The following is a 21,787-nucleotide window of genomic DNA, read 5'->3' as shown; positions in this document are numbered from 1 at the left end:
AGTTGAATGTTCATTGCATTTTTTGTAGACACCTGTGAATTGCTATTCACATTGCTTATTTGTTCTCTGGGAAATTATTTTTGATGATAAATATAGAAACAAGCATAAAAATCAAAACATCTACAATAGTGATAGTAACATTAATAATAAAATAATAGTCAGTGCAAAGTAGCCTACAAATTCTTTGGTGGGGGGCGGTGAGGGACCTGGATAAAGGCTAGGGGGGCGCTGGACTAATCAAACAATTCTGACCCGAATACACATTCCCCCCCACAGATACTAATAAAGTCTAATTTCGAGTGAACACAATATAGTGAAATGTATATATATTAAAAAAAAAAAAAACATGTTTGTAGAGGAAAGAAAAAGTAAAACTATCCCGATCAACTCAATCAGTAAAAAAAGAAAAAAGTCCAATGTTCTCTCTGTGAGCAGGTGGAGCATTTAAACAGTTTCTGCTTTAACCATGCAAAGTTAGGCATGCCATTTGCCACGCGGTGACGAGTTTGATCAAACACTTGTGTACGGATTGTGCTTGGTGCCAAGATGTTGCTTTGACAGCTCTGAGCTAAGTAACGAAGGTGAGAATAATTTTCCACCCACGCAGCACTTACGAGTCCCTTATCTAATTCTGCAGCAGTAGTCTTAGATGAAATCTTTTGTTGGATCAAACCCAGAACGTGTTGACCTTAAAAATAACACAAAAGCGCCACTCTTTAATGAAATGCACACCCCGAACAGTCTCATATTGTCATTTATCAAGCTCTTTAGGGTTGCTCTAAGTATTTATCATTAGCTTAACCAAAGCAACCCGCGACTCGTCTTTATCTGCACCTGCTGTCCACTCACCTACCGGCAGAGCATGCAGTCTTGTGCAGATATCTCTGCCAAAGGAGACCTCTGTTCAGTGGCACAGCCATGCTGACTTGGTAATCATATTACAGATGCACGTCTCATTAGTTTCTGTCACGGCTGAATGTCCCTGCTTCCTCCTGCTCAAGCACACACACACACACACACACACACACACACACACACACACACACACACACACACACACACACACAAAAAGCGACACACATGCACACAAACATTCACTCAGTCTCTGGCTGGCATTTGAGAGTGTCTGGGCTTGCATCTAAAACAGTTTACTGGGGGAAATAATAGCCCTCTAAAAGGATTCTCTGTATGCAGAATCATTCTATTCTATTTGAACTCTGGTGAGACAAATTAAATTTCAGCAGAGGGGGGAGTGTTGCACCATGTCGAGATGAAAAGAGAATGAGCAGAAACGGGAAACGAACACAAACTAAATGGGATTATTTTTATTTTTTTTCCAGATGTGAAGACAGTTTTTGCTGGAGAAATTTTTCATTTTGCTTTTTATTTATTTTTTTATTTTAAAGATGGAATCAATATGTGTTGGGAAATTTGAATCTGAATATGTATTTGTGACAGTTTCAGGAATAGGGCTTGTTTTGGGGGGGAAGGGGCTGCAAAACGATACAATTATCTCCATTTTTTTTTAAAGCACAACATCCTGACAGTGAAAGAAAGTTTTGTTTTCTCTCCCACCAGAAACAGAGACAGTGAAAAAAAAAGTGTTTTCTATCAATATTTCAATTAGCAGATAACGTGAGGATCTCACCTGAAGACGCACTTCTTAAGTCTATTAAGACAAAAATCTCATAGGACGAAGCTCATAACATTTCTGCCTCGAGGTGATTTGTAACATCTACTCCATACAAATGTTTGAAAATATTGTCATGCACAATGTATGCGACAGACAGGCCAAAAGCTTTAAGGATAAACACATCATACAATATATTTGGTTAGAGTTTGTTTGTCAGATTATCAGATCCAGTTCATCATCTGTTCATCAAGTCATGTAATTAAGTTTCTTTTTCCATTTTGTCTTTCAGCTGGAGTTTCCTGTCTTTTTTTTCGTATTCATTTGGTCCTTCCTGGTTTGTGTTATCTCTACTTCCTGTTTTCTCCCCTCCCCCCCTTGTTTCTGACATCCCCCTCCCTGCTGTGAGGTTTGTGTTGAGCCTTTGTTTGAATTGAGTTATCTTTTGTTTGTGTGCCGTTCTCTGGTTTCTGGTCTCTGTGTGTTTCTGTTCTTTGATTTATTTTGTGAGTTTTTCCTCTGTCTCTGTTCCCTGATCTCTTCACCCAGATGCTCCCACTTCAGTGGGAGACTAATTAACCAGATTGGTTCTCCTCCTGTCCCTGTATTTTTGGAATTGTCTCATGATTTTGACTTTTCTCTTTTTTTTCCTGTTTTCCTTTCTATTTCTAGTGTTTGACTTTGCACAGAAGTTTGTTCTTCCTTAATCTAGGAAAATATGAATGAATAAGCGTGGGGTCCTCCCTCAATGAAAGAGTAATACTTTGTGTAACTGTGGGCAAATTGTATCAGCTAGAGAGATGCTATTTGTTTGTGGGAGTTTTTTAATCTTTTGCAACTACTTTTGGCATCCAAAGCACATACTTTTTGACAGGTTTGGACATATTTAACACCTGGAAATACTTTTCTGAAAATACGTCCTGGTGTTTTGCAACAATAGCAAGATGGGTAAACAAAATTGCCCCAGAGAATAAGATAAATGCAGTGTTCTTCTCATATTCATTTCTACAGTGTAAAACTGAAAAGTAAGCACTTGGACGTCAGGGTCATATGTTGCTTTTTACACCTGCTGAAACATGTTTCAACTTAAAACCTGCTTATGCAAAGTTTAATCCTCAGCCCTCCCTCCCTTTTTCACCTGCTTCTCAACCCCCTTTTTTTTTTTTTTTTTTTTTTTTCCAGCGAGACATTTGCAGACTAGTCAAACGCTGAAATATTTAAAAGGCTAAATTAGACAATCTTTGTTTATCTCAGGTTCGTCAGCAAAACGCTGCTTAAAAGCAAGACTTTGAGACGGCGAAGGAGGAGAGGGATTTCCCGAAGAGCATACCTCCAGACACACCTGTCACAATTCCCCTCTCTGTGAACCCGAGGATGTTTAATATTGATGAGATCTTCATGGCCAAAGTTGTTACCATCCACCTCTCTGGGGTGTAAACGCAGCGTGCAGCACCCTGAGAAAACCCCAGACCTCCCTCTGTGCGTCTGCACAGCGTCCTGCCCTCGTAGCCTCGGTGCCTTTAAAAATTTATCCAGAGCCGACGCGAGCTCCCAGCGTGTGCGAGCATGTTATCGATTTCCTCCCACCAGGCAATTTCCAGGGCACTTGGCCTAAATATCAGCTCCAATCACATCGAATGGAAGGGATTGATTGCGCTCAGATTTAAGCTGTGTTTTTGTTGCGCCGTCCGGCACGACGACATGAGCAGAAGAAGCGCAGTGAGCAGGGACCGTTCTGCTGGATGCGGCTAACGGCCTGATGATTGTTCTGAAAGCTGACCTCCAAAATAGCCAACTTTACATGTCCTCAAAATAGATGTAATTGAGAGAAATAGAAGGGGAGCATGGTGAGGGAGGGAGGGGGAATTAATCACGTTGCTTAGAGGATTTAACATTGTGAAGAGAAAGCAACTTTAAACCGGATGAGGGCATAATCCCTGACAATACAGGGATCATCTCTTTAAATGACCTTTGTGTTGCCACGAGGCCCTGCGAGCTTTTAGCGTCTCTATAGCATGTTGACTTATAGCAAGAATGTCAGTCGGGCGATGGGTGAGCTAAACAGCTGTTTTAAAGGAAACTAAAGGAGGCTGAGATGTGTTTTTAGGATATTAAAAAAGATTCTGGGGAAAGAAAAGCTGCAAAACTTCATTCTGACAACAAATAGCTAGAAACTAAGGAGCAAAATCCATCATCATTCTGGTTGTGCTTCTGTTTGTAAAGCCAATGAGAGTTTAGCTGCACAATTGGTCAAAAAAACTAATACATTGTTTTGTTCTACAAATGTGTGTGGGTGTGTGTGTGTGTGTGTGTGTGTTTGTGTTTTATCATATACTGCGCACAAGCTTTTTAAAACTGGTGTGTTCTACATTTTGATGAGTTATTTTTGCTGTTACTGATACTGTTATGATTATAAAAATAATGTATAAAATAATGTCGTAATAGAGATGTAAATATTTTAGGCACAAGTGGAAACAATTGTCAGTTTTTTTTTTTTATTTTAGCTTCTGGTGTCCGAAAAATTGTTGTATTTGTGCAACACAGACATATTCCCCGTCTCCGCGGAAGAAAAGCCTTCCCTAAGCATGATGGTGCCACCACTGAGTTTCACAGTGCCAGTCTGTTCAGTGTGATAGTACACTCTTAGTTTTTTATCCTCACACATTTCATTTTGCACTTTGGCCAAAAAGTTCAATTTTGATCTCATTTACCCTTATTTCCTAATGTGTGTTTTTTTCTTTTTTGCCTCACTGAATAAACGTACTCAAAATGAAGAATGGATTAAATTATTTTGAGGCTTTTCAAACATAATTTCCAGGGACGCCGATAAACCTGCAGGGCACTGTAAATGCAATTTGGTTTTTTAAGTATGTCTGGCATGTGCTTGTAAAACCCAAGTAGCCTCTTTCGGAAATATCAAAATAATTTGATGTGATTTACTTAAAAGCTGTCTTGTACTTCTAAACAGTCCTTGAAATTTAAAGAGTTATCTGGTGAATCCAGACGACACATAAATGAGCCTCTCACCAGTGGTGCAGCGTTGCAGCTGGAACCACTGGTGTTCTTTTATTGGTTTCCTTTTTTCGTGTGTTTAATTCAATCACATGAATGGCCTCAATGTGGTTTGAATAATACGCCACACCTTAACATCAAACTTTAAAGCAGAGATGAGAGACAAAATTTGTTACCGGATCATTATATTGTGTAGGAGCAAAAAATGTTTTTGTCCATAATTTGCTTCATTTGTTTGACACAGGTTGGTAGAGAAGGATATTTTTGCTCACAATAGGTGAAAGGAGCTTTGGACGTGAACCTGAGCGTTCTGAATATGTGAACAAGAGGCAATTTGAAAAGAAATCCATTAAATAGCGAGGAGATAAAACACAGTATCTGATTCATCCTGCCACACTCTCCACAGTAAAGTCAGAGAAACAGAATCCTTCCCATGCACAAGGACTCTAAATAGGATTGTGAAGAACTGCTGCAAAATCACAGTTGCTAAGGTAAAAAAAAAAAAAAAAAAGTCAAAGCCTTGTTCATCATTTAACTTTGACAAGTTCGCTGAACATTTCATTTAACCACATTTGAATTCAGTCGGTTTTGGGACGTACAACTTGCTGAAGCATAGAGTGTGGATCAAAATCTGGAGGAAATGGCATTTAATTGTCTTTGAAAGCAGTTTGGCTCCAGACAGACCGGTCTGAGTATTAACATTTTTATGCGCAGCCATGACTCTTCAGTGAGTGGCAGTTGTTTTGACAGAAGTAGCTCGTCTATGCCTGCCTAGTCGAACCAAACAAAGTTGCTATTTGAGCAAAAAGAAGTTGCTCAAACGGCAATTTATTGCAACCAGCTAAGCTATAATATAGATTGTGTGAATGGTCAAGTGGAATTTCAAAGCAGTAGGTCAAAGCTACACAGACTAAAATAAGCTCAATTTTACCAAACCAATAGGAGATTTATAAAACAATTTCATCAGTCAGTATTATCCCCCAAAGAACATTTCTGAAACTTTTTTGAATAAAAGCAAATACCAATTAAGTTCAGATTAGGTACAACCTGCAGCAAGAAATGTGTACTCAATAAAGTGGTTCGTATATTTATGTTTCTTCTTTCTTGTCACAAGCTGATATAATGAAATTGAAAAAAGTAATGCTCTGGAGACTTTTAGAAATAACTTTATTTTTGAGTTCACATTTTCTTCATATTTCTGTTTCCCGTCTCCCATCTATTTGGACAGTAGAAAATTGCACATCATGCATATTAAAAATCAAATTTAAAATGTTCAGAAAGGACAAATAAAAGGAATGAAAAGGAAGGGAAAGAAAAGCATTTGTGGCAATACAAGAACACAATCTGTATAAAAATACAAAAATGTTATTTTTTTGTTTATTTTTATTTATTTTTTTTTTTAACTTTACTTAAAACCTTTTATGACCCTTGTTTTTCCAAGACAGTATAAAGTTGTAAAAAGAAATGTGCTTTATATAGGCTGGTTGGTATAAAAGCAATATTGTAAATGTCAAAATTAATCAACTAATATAATATAGCTAATTTTTTTCTTTTAGATTATGTACAGAGTCGCATGAGACATCACACCTATGTTTACACCAGAAATATTCACTTTCTTTAAAACAAAACGTGGACAAAAACTCTCCCAACAGTAAAGTAGTACAAGCAGAAATGAAAATGTTTTCGTCACAGGAATCGACGGAGGCCGTTTGATGGTGGATCCTGGCTTTACGCAGTGGCGGTGCTGGGTCCGCTGGGCTCACTGATGAAATCCCGGTGCCTGGGTCCGGAATATTCTCCGATAAATGAGCCATCCTCGCTGAATTCTCCGTCTCCATCGGCGTAATCGACCAAGCTGTCTCTGCTGATGCTGTCCTGAACCTTTTCGTCTGTGCAATCCAGGATAGGTTCCTTCATTTGTTTTTCGTCGCTGCTGCGGTCATGGGTAACAAAAGAAGGCGTGTCGGGGTCAGTGTCGCATTGAAAATGTCAGAACATCTCAAAGCAAGCAATGACAAAAAAAAAAATAAAAAAATAAAAAATCTCCTGTTCTTGACATAATCTTAGGCACTCTTCTCATATATTGCCGCCTTTGGTAAAAATTTGAAAAACAAAAGTTCTTAGAATAAATTAATCTTTTATGGCAGTAGTGTAATCTCACATTGTAGAATGTATTTAAATGTAAATGCATTTAAGTTAAAATTGCACAGTGGGAAAAAAATGGAATCCTGTATAATAAGTGGCATAACTAACAACTCCAACGAAAGGAAAAAAAAAATAAAAGAAAAAACTAAAAGTATTGTCAGCAGTGGTGTGAACCTGTGTATCAAAGACGATTTCGGTTAAAAACTTTTAACGCGCTGAATAAATGTACTCAAATTAAAGGTTGAATAGGAAAATGATTCAACGTGAGATTGTGCCACAGCAAACTCATGCTAAGCCTTTTCACACATCTCTACCAGGGGTTCCATTAAATATGGAAACTAGACGGAGAAACCCGAGAAAACATTTTGCATTAGCGGCACCGAATGCGAAGCCACACCAGCCCACTAACGAACAACAAAATACAGAATATGACTACATGCAGAAGGCAGACGAAGATGCACAGCAGGAAGGAAAGCACGCGGGGGGGCAGGGAGGACTTTCTACAATCACTCCACTAATTGCTAATTGCCAAAGCTCCAAGACCAAAGGCAATTTCAAATCTCTTTAGAGTCAGCGATGTAAATTGCCAGACTGCAGTGAGAAAGATGCCAAGTGGAAGGTTTGTGTCTGGTGGCGGAGGAGAAGACGACCGAGTTGGTGGAGGGCAGAAGGGGAGGGGGAGAGGGGGAAGAAGTGGTGCGTATGCAATCCCAGACAAACAGCCTGTCATTCCTGGTATTCCTGGGGGCTCGCGCACGAGCCGAGGAGATTAGATGCCAATTTAACGCAGGGCGAATGGCCGACTCGCAGGTGTCTGTCTTTAAAACACAGGGTCACCTCAAAACACCGACATCCTTCCGTCTTTGCCTAAACTATCAATTTTAGTAACACCTCTCTTCCACTTTGATTTTCTATTCACAACACAAAGCCCTGACGCTCACAAAAACTCAGGTGTTTCGTACATGATAGTGCTTACTGAAGCACATTGCGGTTGACACCTGAGTCGAAGAGAAGCAAAATTGCGAGCGGGGATTCAAGCACAAGAGCCGAGCCCAAGACAAAGATTATACTTTGAGTCTCCTTCAACTGGGACTTTTAATAACCAATCTTATCTCGGCCACTTTGCCAAGCCGTTTATGATGCAAGCCACATAAGGTCCACATTACAACCTTCTTTTTCCCAGGCTTTCTCCTTATCAAACCTTCTTTCTCTGACGTCTCCAGAGCGCCGAAGATAAGTGGCTGTTATCTAAGAGCGGAGAAATGCCACTGCCGCCGCCCGCCCGCCCACAGTGACTTTGAATACTGAGATAAAATGGGGCTGAGAGCAGTTGAGCCCCAGCTTACTCAGAGCCTCTATTTGGTGTATCCTGCTCCTGTTTCAGTACAAAAGTTGTTTCACAAACAGCAAAAAAGGGAGGCACCAGATTAACATCACCAGACATAAAGTAATCCTTTATGTCTTGCCTGCGATAAATATCGATCCAATTTGGATTCATGGAGACGTTCAGATGCATTTTTTTTGTCTCGTGTTTGAATTTTTTTGATTAAAGTTGTACATAGAAAGCATCGAGAAAAACATTTCCGCACGTTTACTATTATTTTTTTTCCCCTCCCCCTAATTGTACATTAAGTAGAAACATATTTATTCAAAGGTGAGGGTAAAACCCCCCCAAAATAAAACAATTATATGAGTCAAATAACCTGGCGCAACTATGATACCTGCTGTTCTCACAGAGGACGGAGGGGGGGAAAGGCATAGATGGCGTTCTCAAAAGAGAAAGCATCAGAAGCATAATTACCACTTGTCAGCTCCCCAGACACATGGGATACCAGTGGGTGGTCTATTGCCTTCAGAGATTCAAAGGGCATAAGAGAGCCCTGAAACCAGCTCTGAAGGCAGCCAAACAACATCACAGCAAAGCTAAGGGCACTCTGGGGGGACGGCACTGCAAACAGCCTCATGAAACCAACCATGAGGAGCATTCTAAGCAGTTTGTAGGAGACAAAAAAATCTGCACACGGTCACTAACAAATGCTGTGGCTTCTTTTGTGCAGAGGCTCGTTTTCGTGCATTGTCACACTTCGAGAGACGCTTCTTCGAACACAAAGTATTGATATGAAAGCTTTTCACATTTTGTCACGTTGCCACCGCAAATTTCGATTTATTTGGATTTTGTGTCATAGGGCAACATAACATGGGATGAACAGTTTTAAAAATCTTTTTCAGATAAGCAATCTGCACAGTGTGATGGACAGCTGCGTTGAGTGATATTCACTGGTGTAAAGTTGAATCAAAAGTTATCTACTTGGTAAAAATGGTTCATCTTTTTGTAAATACAAAAAAAATTGCCTCTTGACTACATCAATAGCACAAGCCCCTACTAATGTTATTATTGTTTTTGTATTTAAGATAGCTTATTAATGCAAGTTTATTTACATTATGAAAGTGTTATCTTATTTAAGGCACTAGGTATTTTATGTATTTTATTGATTTTGAATCAGGCAAATTCAGCCATATTTGTTCTCATCCAATTCTGAACAACTTCCCATGAATGTTATTGCGAACAACAAGAGCGTGAGCTAAAAAAACATAAAAATAACAAAAACCCAAAACCATCAGTCAAAATCATATTAGCGTCTCTTGACATCTGGGTTTAGAGCACAATGGAAAAGTGATTAAGTCTGACTCATTTCAGATGATTCTCCAGAAGTTCCTGGAATTAATTTGCTCTGGTTCCAATCAGGATTTGCAGGTGCACATGCTAATTTGCACTCAGGGGGTTCTGAGAGTTGAAGCAAACTCGCTTTTATTAGAAACACATTTGCAGACCACAGAATTTGGTGTGCAAATCTATCGTTTCTAACCGAGAGCCAAAACTCATCAGCAAAATAAGAAATAGACAGATTTTACCCATTAGAACAATAATTCTTGTCACACGACGGCAGATTAAATGTGATACACAAAGAATTTTGGCCAACTGTGTTTTTCTCTGGAAGTGAGACAGTTTTCATATTCTCTAATATAAATGTGGAGTTATTACCTTTTTTTATATCTTCTGATCAAACAGATCTGGTTTGCAATGTTTGAATTATGCTGTAACTAAGAACCTCAATAAATTGTACCTTGAAAAAAATGCCAAATACACACACACACACACGCACACAAACACACACACACATAGGCTCACATACTAACATTAAAATAGCCTACAAGCGTAACACGGGTCACAAGGTCTGAAAAGCATGAACACGCAACTACTGAGTGAAAACACATAATTCCAGCTAAAAGGGAACAAAGCTTAAGCTGAGGGTTAACCACTACTCTTAAGCACACTTTGTGATTACCTAGCCCATTAAATGATGAGTGCACTGGCTGTCAGGTTGTTCCTGGTAAACGTCATGAGTGCCAGGTTTGCTTTTAGGACGGGAAGGGGAAAAGAGCACATCTGTAATTTGTGAGTACTTCTTCATCCTATTCCCATTTGAGGTTATTTAAAGCTGCCAACTGTTGCCAGAACATAAAGCGATGTCGATGAGATTAATTAACTTCACGCAGCTCACCTGTATTCATAGGCGTCGTCATTCATTGCTTGTGACTCTGCATCGGGAAAGAGATCTTCTTTCTCTTTTACTGAAAGAGGGAAGGAAGACAGAGTTGCTGTTTCACTTTTATAATTGGAGTGAATGATGTTCATAATTAGTGCTACAAACATACAAGATACTCTAAAATGTATGCAGAACATTGTGCTAAGAGAAACAAAATAAATGTGGTACATGGAGTTACACTTGGAGTTAGACCAGACATGTTTTTAACTGTTCAAAGATCTATTGACATGTGTCCACATTACATAAAGTGAACATGTAGAGCATCTCTTCAGCATGTGTGCACCAAGTGCTGCCTGCCCCTTGTGTAAACACCCTCTGAAAATAACAGCTGCTTTTGAGGCAGACAAAAGAAGGGATTTTTGTGAAAAGAGCTAGATGGACAAAGGGGCAATCCAACGAAGCTGATGAAATATTCAGTGCTTCTTGTCAAACACTACTTCAGGCAAAGAAGCACAGTAGCGATAGTGGGGAAGAAGTAGGGAACGAAGGTCGGAATGGGAAAGACAGTTTACAGGGACAAAACGCTGTGAGATGGAAACCAGCTTTGATACAGAGCAGGAAGAAGGGTACAAGGAAAGAGCCACAGAAGATTGCATAGGTGAGGAGAAGGGAGCAGGGGAACAAAGACTGCTCATTCTCACTTCCCACGCTGGACAAAAAAATGCAATCATTTTTGTCAAGCAGAACTAACAAGGATCGTGCAAACTTCCAGAGTTCAATTTACAAGTAAACTACAGCAGATGCATGTGGATGATCCTGGGCTTGGAACCGCTAGGAAAAAGGGTGACGCACCACAGTGCCTTGTAAAAGTCTTGTTTTTTTTTGTTTTTTTTTTTTGTTTGTTTGTTTTTTTCACCTGACCACTACAAATGTCTGAATATTTTTGTGTTATTTACTACAACTCAATAAGTGTTGAGTGGAGGAAAATTACGTGTTTTAAATGTCTTAATAATAAAATCAGAAAAGTGTAATTTTTTTTAAGTCTTGCTACAGATATGAACCAGAGTATGGCTATGATTTATTTCCTAACCCCGCTTTAAACTTCTCTGTCACTTTACAGAACATATTGTGATTGAATTACAAGCAGACTGATAAGATCACTTCTTAAGGCAACTGGCTGCACTATGAACAAATAAAAGGAACTGAATACCAACCAATGCCACACTTTTGAATGTCTTTTTTTAAGTATTTTGAAAACAATTTAATATTTTTTTTTTCTATTGCATAATTTTGGAAGTTTGTGGTAATAAAGTGACAAAAACTAAAAAAACAAAAACAAACGAAAAACAAAAATACCTTCAATGTTAATACTTTTCCAAGGCACTGAATAGCAAGCATTTCCAAACAGGGTTGGGGAAGGACTGAACAACTCCCTATAGCAGACTGGAATGTCTTCCTGCAGGATTTTTCATTTACTTTCCTGAGCAACATGACGAGGGGAACCTTTTCTGATCAAGGCTGACTGACCTTTTCCCAAGGAGAGAGAGTGTCTTGTATCCAGCATGGCTGCATACCTGCATATTTGCCACCCTTGGTTTTCATCACAAAGCACACGATCACTGCCACAAGCGTGAGTAATGCCACCGCACACAGAGTCCCGATGAACCAGCGCTGCGTTGAATTGCTGGCCTCCGTTCCGACTTTTTCTGGTAGTAAGAGGAACAAAGAGATACAGAGATCAACAATCTTTCAATCACACCGATTTGTCTGAATAATTCTCAGACAACTTTGTCTTTAAGCGTAAGCAGGGCTCACTGCGAGGATACTTTTACACTGCATTAAGCTCACATTTCCTTCCTCTATATTATGCTGTCACTTCTGATAGGATATTAAACAGGAAAAAGGCAAAACAAACACGTATGCCTGAACGAAACCAGCCACTGCATTGCATTCACTGGAGTCAATGAGCCGCAGAGCGAGTCTGTCATTGAAGTGCAGAAAGCATCTGATCTACTGACAACTTTTTTTAACTAAACAGGTCACACAGCGGCAAAATCTGCCCATGGTTATTTATGAATTTTCCACCAATCCACCGATACCCTATGGACATGTGAGCTTTCATAAATGAAGCAGTGATCACAGAACTACAGGAAATGTGGAGTGAAATGCAACTAGGGAAATGGTGACCACTAGGCATAAAATATACTAAATGTCAGATATCTTCCTTTCTAAGATATCTGATATTTAGATATTCCTAAAAAACTGAGGCATGTGACATGAAAAATTATAACTCTACTATTGTTTTTTTTTTATTTAGAAGAACAAGCAGCCACCTGGAAGCTGAGCACCGCTAACTATAACAGCCTAATGATTTCTTATATGCAAATAACAATTGATAAGTGTGTACGACAATATCTCAGTGTGTTTTCACCTTAAATGGAGAGTTTAACTTTTTTTTTTTTTAAGATATTTTGTTGAAACATGACAAGTGAATAGTCTCTAAACTCTCTTAGCAGAAATACAGATTAATTGATCAGAGGCTTAGGCTAAATGCTATGGCAGCTCAAAGACCAAAGCAGACTTCTGATAGTGTGAAGCAATCAGTATTTCAGGAAGATAAAATTATGAACTACTGTCATGTTTTAACTAGATAGTTAATTCAGGAAGGAGGTGGTCGAATCTCTTTCTGTTTTAACTTGTAGAAAGTATTTTAAGTAATCTATACATGTTGAGAAAGAAACACGCGCTCCTTTGATTTGCAGCTGAGTGTCAATTTGAAATGTTTTATGAAAGAGGTTAATTATGCTTCTTTGTATTCCTGCCCTCACCTTTGTCACTTGTTTGGTTAATGCCTTCTTGGGTGGAAGTCTTTGTCAACAATCACTTCGTCTTAATTTCAATATATCTAAACACATTTGGAAATAGCTATGGAAAGGAGTAAAGTCGAAACATGTACATATATTTAGTTGCTAAGCATACCTACATATGATATGCCATAAGCCTCCTATCAATGTTTACCAAAGGTTGGGACAGGAAAAGTAGCTTACAGTTATTCACGTAAGCCAAATAAAGCTGCGAGACGCCCTGCTTCTCTCGAGCAGACCAGCTGATTTTGGCAAAGGTGTCACTCACATAAGAGCTTATGTTGAACAGCGTCGAAACTGATAAAGCAGAGAAGAAACAGGAGGAGGAATGGAAACGAGGCAGGCACAGAGAAAAGGAGAGAGATGGCAGGAAAAGAGGATTAGCGAAGGGAAACAGGATCCCCCATAGCTTGAAACCAGTGCATCTCGCAGAAACCCTTCAAGAAGACAGTTCAAAAGCTAAGTCTGGCCCTCAAACGTAATTGAGAAAAGATGGATTTACACTCATGAAGAGCAGATTTACAGATCAGAAGAGTGCATCGCATCTGGTCTTCAGCCTGCATTAAGCAAAAACGTCATTTCCTGACACCGCTCACCAAGGACATGATATGAGAATGGGTGGAAATTACTCTGTGTCTATCAAAAGTGCAATCATATGAACATCGGTGGGAGAGCGCAAGTTTTCTATCAGAAGGCAAATAAAATTGTTCACAGTAGATCGCTGCAATGAAAGTGAAGCCTCAAATTTCTGCTGCAATACTGCCAGGCAGCACACTCAACGAGGGAGCACTAGAAACTATATTAAGTCAGAGTGGTTAGAACAAGTGGGAGACCTGTGTTAAGTCGAGCTTTTAGGCAGCAGCTACAGCGAAGTCTGATCAGTAAATCAGGATCTCTTATATTAAGTCACAGGTATTGCTGTTGGTCCCCAACCTTTCTGTTGCTTTTTTTTTTCTGAACAGTTAGAAACAGGAGTTCATCTCTGAGATTTTATTAGTACAGCCTTAAAGGACAAATATTGCTCAGGCTCTGACCGGCTCTACTCTACAAGAACAGCACGCCTACAACCTGGTCTGTCTCTATACCAGCATATGTCTATGTGGACTAGCTACATCAGCTGCAGGCGGTGGTACATACTGTTCAGACCAGGAACCGCAGCTGGAGAAAAGGAAAAATCTTAAGGGGAAAAAAAAAGGAGAGATAAAATGAAATACAGCAGAAAGCTGGCTTCAAGGTTTTCAGAGCAGGCTGGCTCAGCCACACAGTCTGACACAGCTGTAGGAACAAAGCAGTCTTACAAACAGCAGCAGGAGCAATCTCTGTTTTAGTGACTTGTGGGAAGACGGACTTAAAGTGGAAATTAATAGACAATAGCAACTCAAATCAAAATAAAATGGTTATGCTAATTATTAAAAATAGTTTCTTTTTTTTAAGCAAGCTTTCATTTTAACCTCTCAATAAAACTGCATTAAATTTGGGTTTTTAATGAGATTAGTGATATCTTTGATTCTTTTCAAGATTCTAGCTTTCATCCAAAAGTCGATCAACTGCGGAGGACCTTTCTTGTTTGGCTGACAAAATACTTTATCTTTCATAGAACGTAATGCTTATCACAAGATCAAAGTCATCAGATAATTATAGACAGTTTTAATATTCAAACATCAGCCTTGACATGCAAAGTTTGGCTTTAACGCTGCCATCGTTTAAAAAGTCCTGTGACATCACGGTGCAACTTAAATTACTTTGCACTAGTGATCTGTGTTTTATTTAGGGTTTTTTTGTGTGTAGCATTGCTTTCTGCTCATGGTTGCGCAAACCAGGTTGCAAAGAAGCAAAAGCATTACTATTTACAGTTTAGCCCAAAAGCTATTAAAAATATTTTTCTTTGATCAAGAAGTTTGTTTCTGAACGAAAACGAGCTTGGAATCTCTCTACAGACATTAAAAATATTTAAAGATCTTAAAGCAGTTGAACCGTTCTTACAATTGCTGGTCAGCTTTTTTTGCATGTTTCCCCTGGTATTTTTGCTTAAGCAGAAGATCTGCCTTATGTTTGGTGATGAGACAGGCGGTTGGAAGGCTTCAAAGCCACTGGACCAGTCTAAATGTTATCATCGTTCCCAGTCAAAGCAAACACTTCAGTAACATATAATAAAAGTTTATGTTAAACCTTGATTTTCCAGGCAAATGAATAATTTTGGCGCCAACTTGCACGTTGAACCACTTAAATGAGAGCCCTCCTGTGGTGTGCACATTGTACGAAAATGGTAATGTACACAGCAGGTGGGTGATGACACTAACGTTTATCTCATTCACAGCTTATGATTCGATGAAATAAATGAAATGGTACTGTCAGTCACATTTAACCCTCTGGTTACAAATTTTATATATTTCTACAAATACTGAATCTTTAAGATATAGTTTGCAGTTTATTCAATTTGAAATAAGAGGTTTTTTTTTTTTTGGTTTCTTAGCAGCAGAGTCAACGTTTTATTCCTGTTGAACTCTCCAGGATGTTTTGAAAATAATATTTGTTTCTTTAATGTGGGAATAGGGATAAAGAAAATACTTTAAACTGTGTGTTAAAACAACTAGGTGGTGATAACATTGTTAAAAACTGCATCAAAATTCAAAGGATATATATAAATATATATATTTAAATATTCAAATTTAACAAGAACAGTCAAGACAAATGTGAAAAAGATTTATAAAAATGGCAACACGATGTAGTTTTTTTAGCTCAGGAGGCAAAAGTGTGACCTGAGCATCGTCTTACATAGCAATCTCTGGGTATCCAGTCTACACCATAAACAAAGCTTTTAAAAATGCTTTTCTTACCATAAACTCTGTTTCCTTGCGGATGAGAAGTGCGAACGGAGGAAAAAAATATCCCCTTACAGAAGTAAGGGCTCATCCAGGATGCCATTCAAGGCACAGACAGTTTACATCACAGATATTGGTCAGGAAAAAGAACTGGTGCATATGCATCTTTCCTGTTAATTTTTTTTAATTGACATTTTTTATGTCGTCACTTGTCAAGCGTAAATATATCCTCAATCTGATCTCCCATTTTAATAAAACCCACTGCTGTTTTTCACACCGACGCATGAATCATGTTGTTGTTTATTTTGAGGGGGAATTCGGGCTTTGGCTAATGCAGTTACATCTCAACTTTTAGATTTAACGTCCTATATTTTTATTTGTGAAAACTGCTGTGTTTGAATGCTCCGCTAGGAAGCGAGTTATTTTATCTGTTGAGAAGCGAGTTATTTTTCTGTGACTTTCCAGGCATGTGCTTCTCTGTGCTTTCCGTGTTTTTTTGTCTTTTGCAGCCTGCTGAATTTCTCTAGCTTTCTTATCTCATGAGATTTTTCTCTTTGTTCCATGCCGGCTGTTAGAAATTCTCTCGTTGTTTTTTTTTTTTTTTTTTTTTTTTCCCTGTTTTTTTGTTGCCTGGGTGTTTGCAAATGTTTCTATACTTTCATCTCATTTTTGTGACATTCCTTTTGCATCATAAAGATTTGCAAAGGAAGACCTCTGCTTGTAAAGAAAGATTTTTATATCCAGATTATTTTTCAGATAAGGCCAGAAATGTCCATCCAGGAGCTCCTCTCACTTAAAGAACACAGACACAATTTTAGAAAGAAGCTCCCTCATTCATATGCATTCATTTTGTAACTGTGTCACATGTTCCTCCCATTTATGTGCCTGGATTCAGGGAGCCCCAGCCCCATCCTACTGGCATCCATAAATCTCTCCTCTGCATTGTGACTAACATACCCTCAGGACAACTCTTTCAAACAGAAGTATTTCATCTTCCCATCAAGCCTCTGCTCAACCACATTTACAAACAATTCATGCGGTGGCTTTCAGGCTGGACATCTACTAATGCAAGGAAGGCATCTCATGTACAGATATTTACAAAACTATAAAATACTTTTTTCTCTCTCTCTCTCTCTCTCTTGTTTTTGTTTACGGCTTACTAACATTTTCTCGTGCTCTCTTTTTGTCCTTATCCTTCCGCTCGCTCTGCAAGGTAATGGCTGGAAGACTCTGCACGGCTTGATTTATCAGGACCATTACTCATTTCACAATTCAGAGAAAATCTATACAAATTACACCTCCTCTCGCCCACCACAGCCATTGGCTTGAGAGAATCCATTCACCTGCAGGTCATGTGACTAACAATATTCAAGATATAGCTTCCTGTGGATGTATCTGTGCACAGTGAAGCAACATTTCAAGATTACCAATAACATGCAAGCGTGTCTTAGTGGCATTTATTTAACCTGCTTTCATGCATTTGAATAAACTAGAATGTCCTCAATAAGTGAATTTATTTCAATAATTACATTTTTCAATTTTACATGTAAACAGATATATGTACTTTTTGATTCTGATCATTAGTGTCAGCTAGTAAAGAAAAACACAAGTTCAGTAAAACAAGGGTTTAATTATGGGAATGTTACTGTATAGAAATGTTAGGTTATATGCTGCAATGGCACAAATATTATTGGAAAATTGAGTGGAAGGAAAAATATAGTGGACAATTTTGCCCAAACCAAGATAGCTAACTGCAACCTCTAGAAGATTGTGAAACCCAGAATATTCATGAGTTTGAAAGAGGTTCACAAGACATGAACTCTGTGCAGAAAGAGGCACCGAGTGAAACAAATTACCTTGTTGATGACAATTGTAAGTAGTTCTTATCAGTAAAATTGTTTCATCCATCTACATGGGCAATTCTTTTGTCCTTACATACATGAATGAAGTTCCTTCCACTTTGTGTGCAGATTATATTTGCATCTAGCTTTACAGCTCCAAATTCAATCAGCCTGTTGACTGCATCTACTTTCAAAGTCAGAACCTTTTCTTTCTGTTTCGACCACCAAAGCACTCGCCTTCAGCCAGCAAAACCGATGCAACAGTTAATCCTTGCTTTTAGCTGCTGCAGGGCAAAGCACCACTTACATCACTGCATGGAGGTTATGGTATATTTAATAAACCAAAGGTTTGTGTTTGCCACATTAAAAAAACAGAGTGTGGATTCAAGTGGGAAAAAAATGCTGGAGATAAAACACAATTTCTTTTTCTCCCTCATTTTCCTGAAAGTCAAATATCAAAGGGAAATTAAAGTCTTAGTTATTTGATGTGGGTAAAATAAATGAAGCAAATGCTTTTAGTCTTTTCTTCTGGTTTACTCGATGGCTGGTAGTAGAGTGTGTAGGCTGGGAGAAAGAGAATGGTGCAATCATTTCAGACAACAATTGCTAAATTTCCTGAAACTTTCCTTGACCTCAAGGCCAAATCTCAGTTTCTAGTTCTAAGGACTGAACTGTTTTGGTACTGTGGGTGGAAAGGGAAGAAACAGTACCTGGAGAAAACCCAAGCGTGCATATGAAGAGGAAAACTGATAAACTGCAGACCTTTTTTCTGGGGGGCAGTAATTCTAATCACCACATCACTTTTCACAGCATTTAACATGTTTTCTTCCACTATTGCCCTGTGCCTCATCTCAATCCCCGTAAACACTGATCAGTTTCACTGTCATTACTGGAGAAAAGCATCACTACATCACAAAGATGGTGATGCCAAGGTTAGTTTTCCACCACATTTTTGCATGTAGAACAAAAAAAGTCCAACTTTTGACTTATCTGAGTAAAGCCCCTTCTTCAACATGGTTGTTTTATCCCTTAAACGATTTGGGACACACTGCAAATGATGTTTTCCTTTCAAATGTGTGTTTGAGTCAGGTCTAGAGAGAGTTAGACTAACAGTTATTCTCTTTTGCAAAATATCTAGAGTTGAGTCTTTGCAAACAATATTTTCATGTCTTGCCACAAATTTCCAACTGGTCTGAGCTTGGATTTGTCTCCATTGAAGAAAAGTAGCAAAATGCTGCTATCACCATGTTTAACATTGGGAAGAGTGTGTTCAGTGTTAAGTGTTCCTTCTCTGCCACACATATCATTTTGCATGTTGGTCAGATTATTCACTCTTAGGAAAATTTATATGATAGCTACGATTAAACAGTGTTTAGAAATCTATACCTTTCAAATTTTTATTTCTTAAAGATTTTGATTTTAAAAACACATATTTCTCCTCCCACTTTGTTCAAGCAGTATGGATATGTTTTGTGCACCTCTACTCCAAACCCCAAAGGCTGAGTTTCCTTCCACCCAAACATTAACTCCAGTACGTGCAGGGATTTTATCTACTCACCTGGAGGACTGTGATTTTCAGCCAGTTGCGCAGGCCCGCAACCTGCTCGAGTGCACGCGCTCAGATAGAAGCGGAAGAGGCTGCCCTTGTCCGGTCTCACAATCTGGTGTTGAGTGACGTCAGGCAAAGTGATGGTCAGCTCAAAGGAATCAATCTCCTCCAGCGAAGTCTTATCTACTGCAGAGGAGGCAAGAAAGATGTCAGGTCAGTTTAGATCACACGGTGCCCGAGATGGACCACTGCCAAAAAAACTATCATTGGTGAGTCATGTTGTAATGGACATAGCTATAATGGGGGTCAATGTTTGAGGGAGAAGGAAGATGAAGAGATGTCATACTGGATCATACATAAAGCGAATATGGGAGATACAAGTGGTGACAGGTAAGCCGAGGAGGAATACATTAAGACGAAAGGCAAGGAGATGAAAGGTGGAACTGGAGAGCTCAAGAGGACGGGGTTGTAAACAAGTGGCGATGAATAAAAAGAGGAAGATGCGATGAAAAAAGATGGAATGAAAGAAATGCAAAAAAAATGTAAAGATTTAAAGTTAAGGTAAAATGTTTGAAAACTGTTAAACGTGGAAGAACGAGAACAGATGAAAGGCAACGAAACAAAGAGACAAGGGAAAGTGCGGAAAATAAATTACGAGGCTTGGCAATTACAAGTACAGTAGTGCAGCTTATCACCAAACATGCATTATACATCAAAGTAAAGTGTGTGTGCAGACTGGTGAAAGCAGCAGTCTAATATCCTCCTGAAAGCCTCCTCAGTGATGTCACCGCTGTGCAAATATTGGACGGCAGGTGAGAGCTTGGCGTGCCAGATGTTTTTGTGACTCTTCAGCGGTGCACAACGCTGCATTATTATTATTATTATTATTATTATTATTATTATTATTATTTCTTTTTTGTTGTTGTTGTTTCTGGTGACAACAGATTACTCATTTATTAATCAAACAACTGTTTTTGTGAACCAGCTGGACATGCAGACTGCGCATATACTGTTGCACCACAAATCCTATTTTATTTAGCTCATTAGCAGCAAACTGGATTTTAAGCAGTCTTCAGTTACATGTTGAATCAATTCAGCTGAAAAGAAACATTCAGACGCCCACAGATTGCACAGTGTGAGTATATCTGTGTAAAGTCGGACATCTGATACTGGAAAAATAAGCAAAGAGGAGGGGAATTGGAGGGGGGGTGGAGCAGAGTGTATTGAAGAGCTGGCCAGACTCCGTGGGTGCAGATGGAGGCGGCGGAGGGCTGTCTCTGCATTCACATTTTACACAAAAGACTTCAGAAATGTCAGCAAACGAGGGTGTAGGCTTTGAAAATAGAGATCATAATAAAAGCTCCTGACTCGCTCATTCGCCCTAGCTGTACTACAGCAGAAAGGCACTTTCTCACATGAAGAAGCGCTTGGACGAGGAGTGATAAATGTCAGTGGAATTTACACAAGAGGCACCACCAGCACTGCCTTAAACATTTCTACCAGAAACTAAAAGAAGAAGAGAGAGAGAGAAAAAAAAGCTGGTGTCCAAGCAGAAATGTGATCAGGAACAACGAGGGAGCTGTTAGAACTGAGTCCTAGAGAGAACGTGGTGGAGGGTATAGAGTTAAACAGCGCCCCCAACTGTCTGATGAAATAACACACATGAAAAGAGGAAGGCTGGGAAGTGGTGGAAATCAGATTCTCAGACGGAAATTATGGAAAATGTTTTCATTGTAAAGGAAAACTGTAGGGTTAAAGGCCCAAAGCCCCAACATCTGTCCTTTTAAATTTCAAACTTGTATAGTCTTACATTCCAAAATAGTACAGATATATGCTAGAAATGTTATCACACAATCTTTTACAGAGTTGGAATTTATCATCTGTGTACCATAAAAGTCTAAACCATAAAAATTACACCAATTCTGAAATTCAGATCAGGTTTATTTCACTGCTTTTTAAAATCAGGACTGGATCCTGCTTTGAATTCAAATCCTTATATCCACTATACATGAGTTTATTTTCTTTGTCAATATTCAACAAATACTTTACAGCGCTTAGCTTGTTTGACATCTAAACAGGATTCCACAAGTCTAACTTAAAATCCTGATCCATGTTTTTATTATAACTGCTTTAAGAGAGTGTGCACAGATTTGTTTGTTCTGTCAAGGACCCTTAAACAAAACAATCAACTAGTTGGACTCACATGTATTAAAATGGCAAATAAAAGACAAGGGGCACAATCTAAATAAAAATGAAGGCCTTTATATTGTGGATTTTTAAACTTAGTTAATCAAATAAGGGGTGATCTCTAGAAACTTAAACACAGGTAACCTGTTGCCACATTTTGGAGTTAAACTTTTAAAAAAAAATTTTTTT

At 38.7% G+C, this 21,787-nt stretch overlaps 1 protein-coding gene across 4 annotated transcripts in view; it reads right to left on the bottom strand.

The window, feature by feature from the left end:
- Nucleotides 1-5,792: 5,792 nt before the first annotated feature.
- chl1a (cell adhesion molecule L1-like a) overlaps nt 5,793-21,787 on the bottom strand; it is a 63,810-nt gene continuing 47,815 nt past the window's right edge. The window contains exons 24-27 of one of the 4 annotated variants that reach the window (XM_016672179.1): nt 19,421-19,597; nt 11,910-12,044; nt 10,351-10,420; nt 5,793-6,575 (exon numbers count right to left, since the gene is read on the bottom strand). In XM_016672179.1, the coding sequence (XP_016527665.1) occupies nt 6,371-6,575; nt 10,351-10,420; nt 11,910-12,044; nt 19,421-19,597 (587 nt within the window). In that variant the 3' untranslated portion in view covers nt 5,793-6,370. Of the gene's footprint in view, nt 6,579-10,037; nt 10,205-10,350; nt 10,421-11,909; nt 12,045-19,420; nt 19,598-21,787 lie in introns of those variants that run through there. The other 3 variants (XM_016672178.1, XM_007553331.2, XM_016672180.1) reach the window with 3 other exon arrangements.

The sequence above is a fragment of the Poecilia formosa genome, unplaced genomic scaffold (genome assembly GCF_000485575.1).
Source record: "Poecilia formosa unplaced genomic scaffold, Poecilia_formosa-5.1.2 Scaffold56, whole genome shotgun sequence".
In the NCBI taxonomy this organism is placed as follows: Eukaryota; Metazoa; Chordata; class Actinopteri; order Cyprinodontiformes; family Poeciliidae; genus Poecilia; species Poecilia formosa.
Note: the sequence above shows the minus strand (reverse complement) of the source record. Positions and strands in the feature narration are given on the sequence as shown.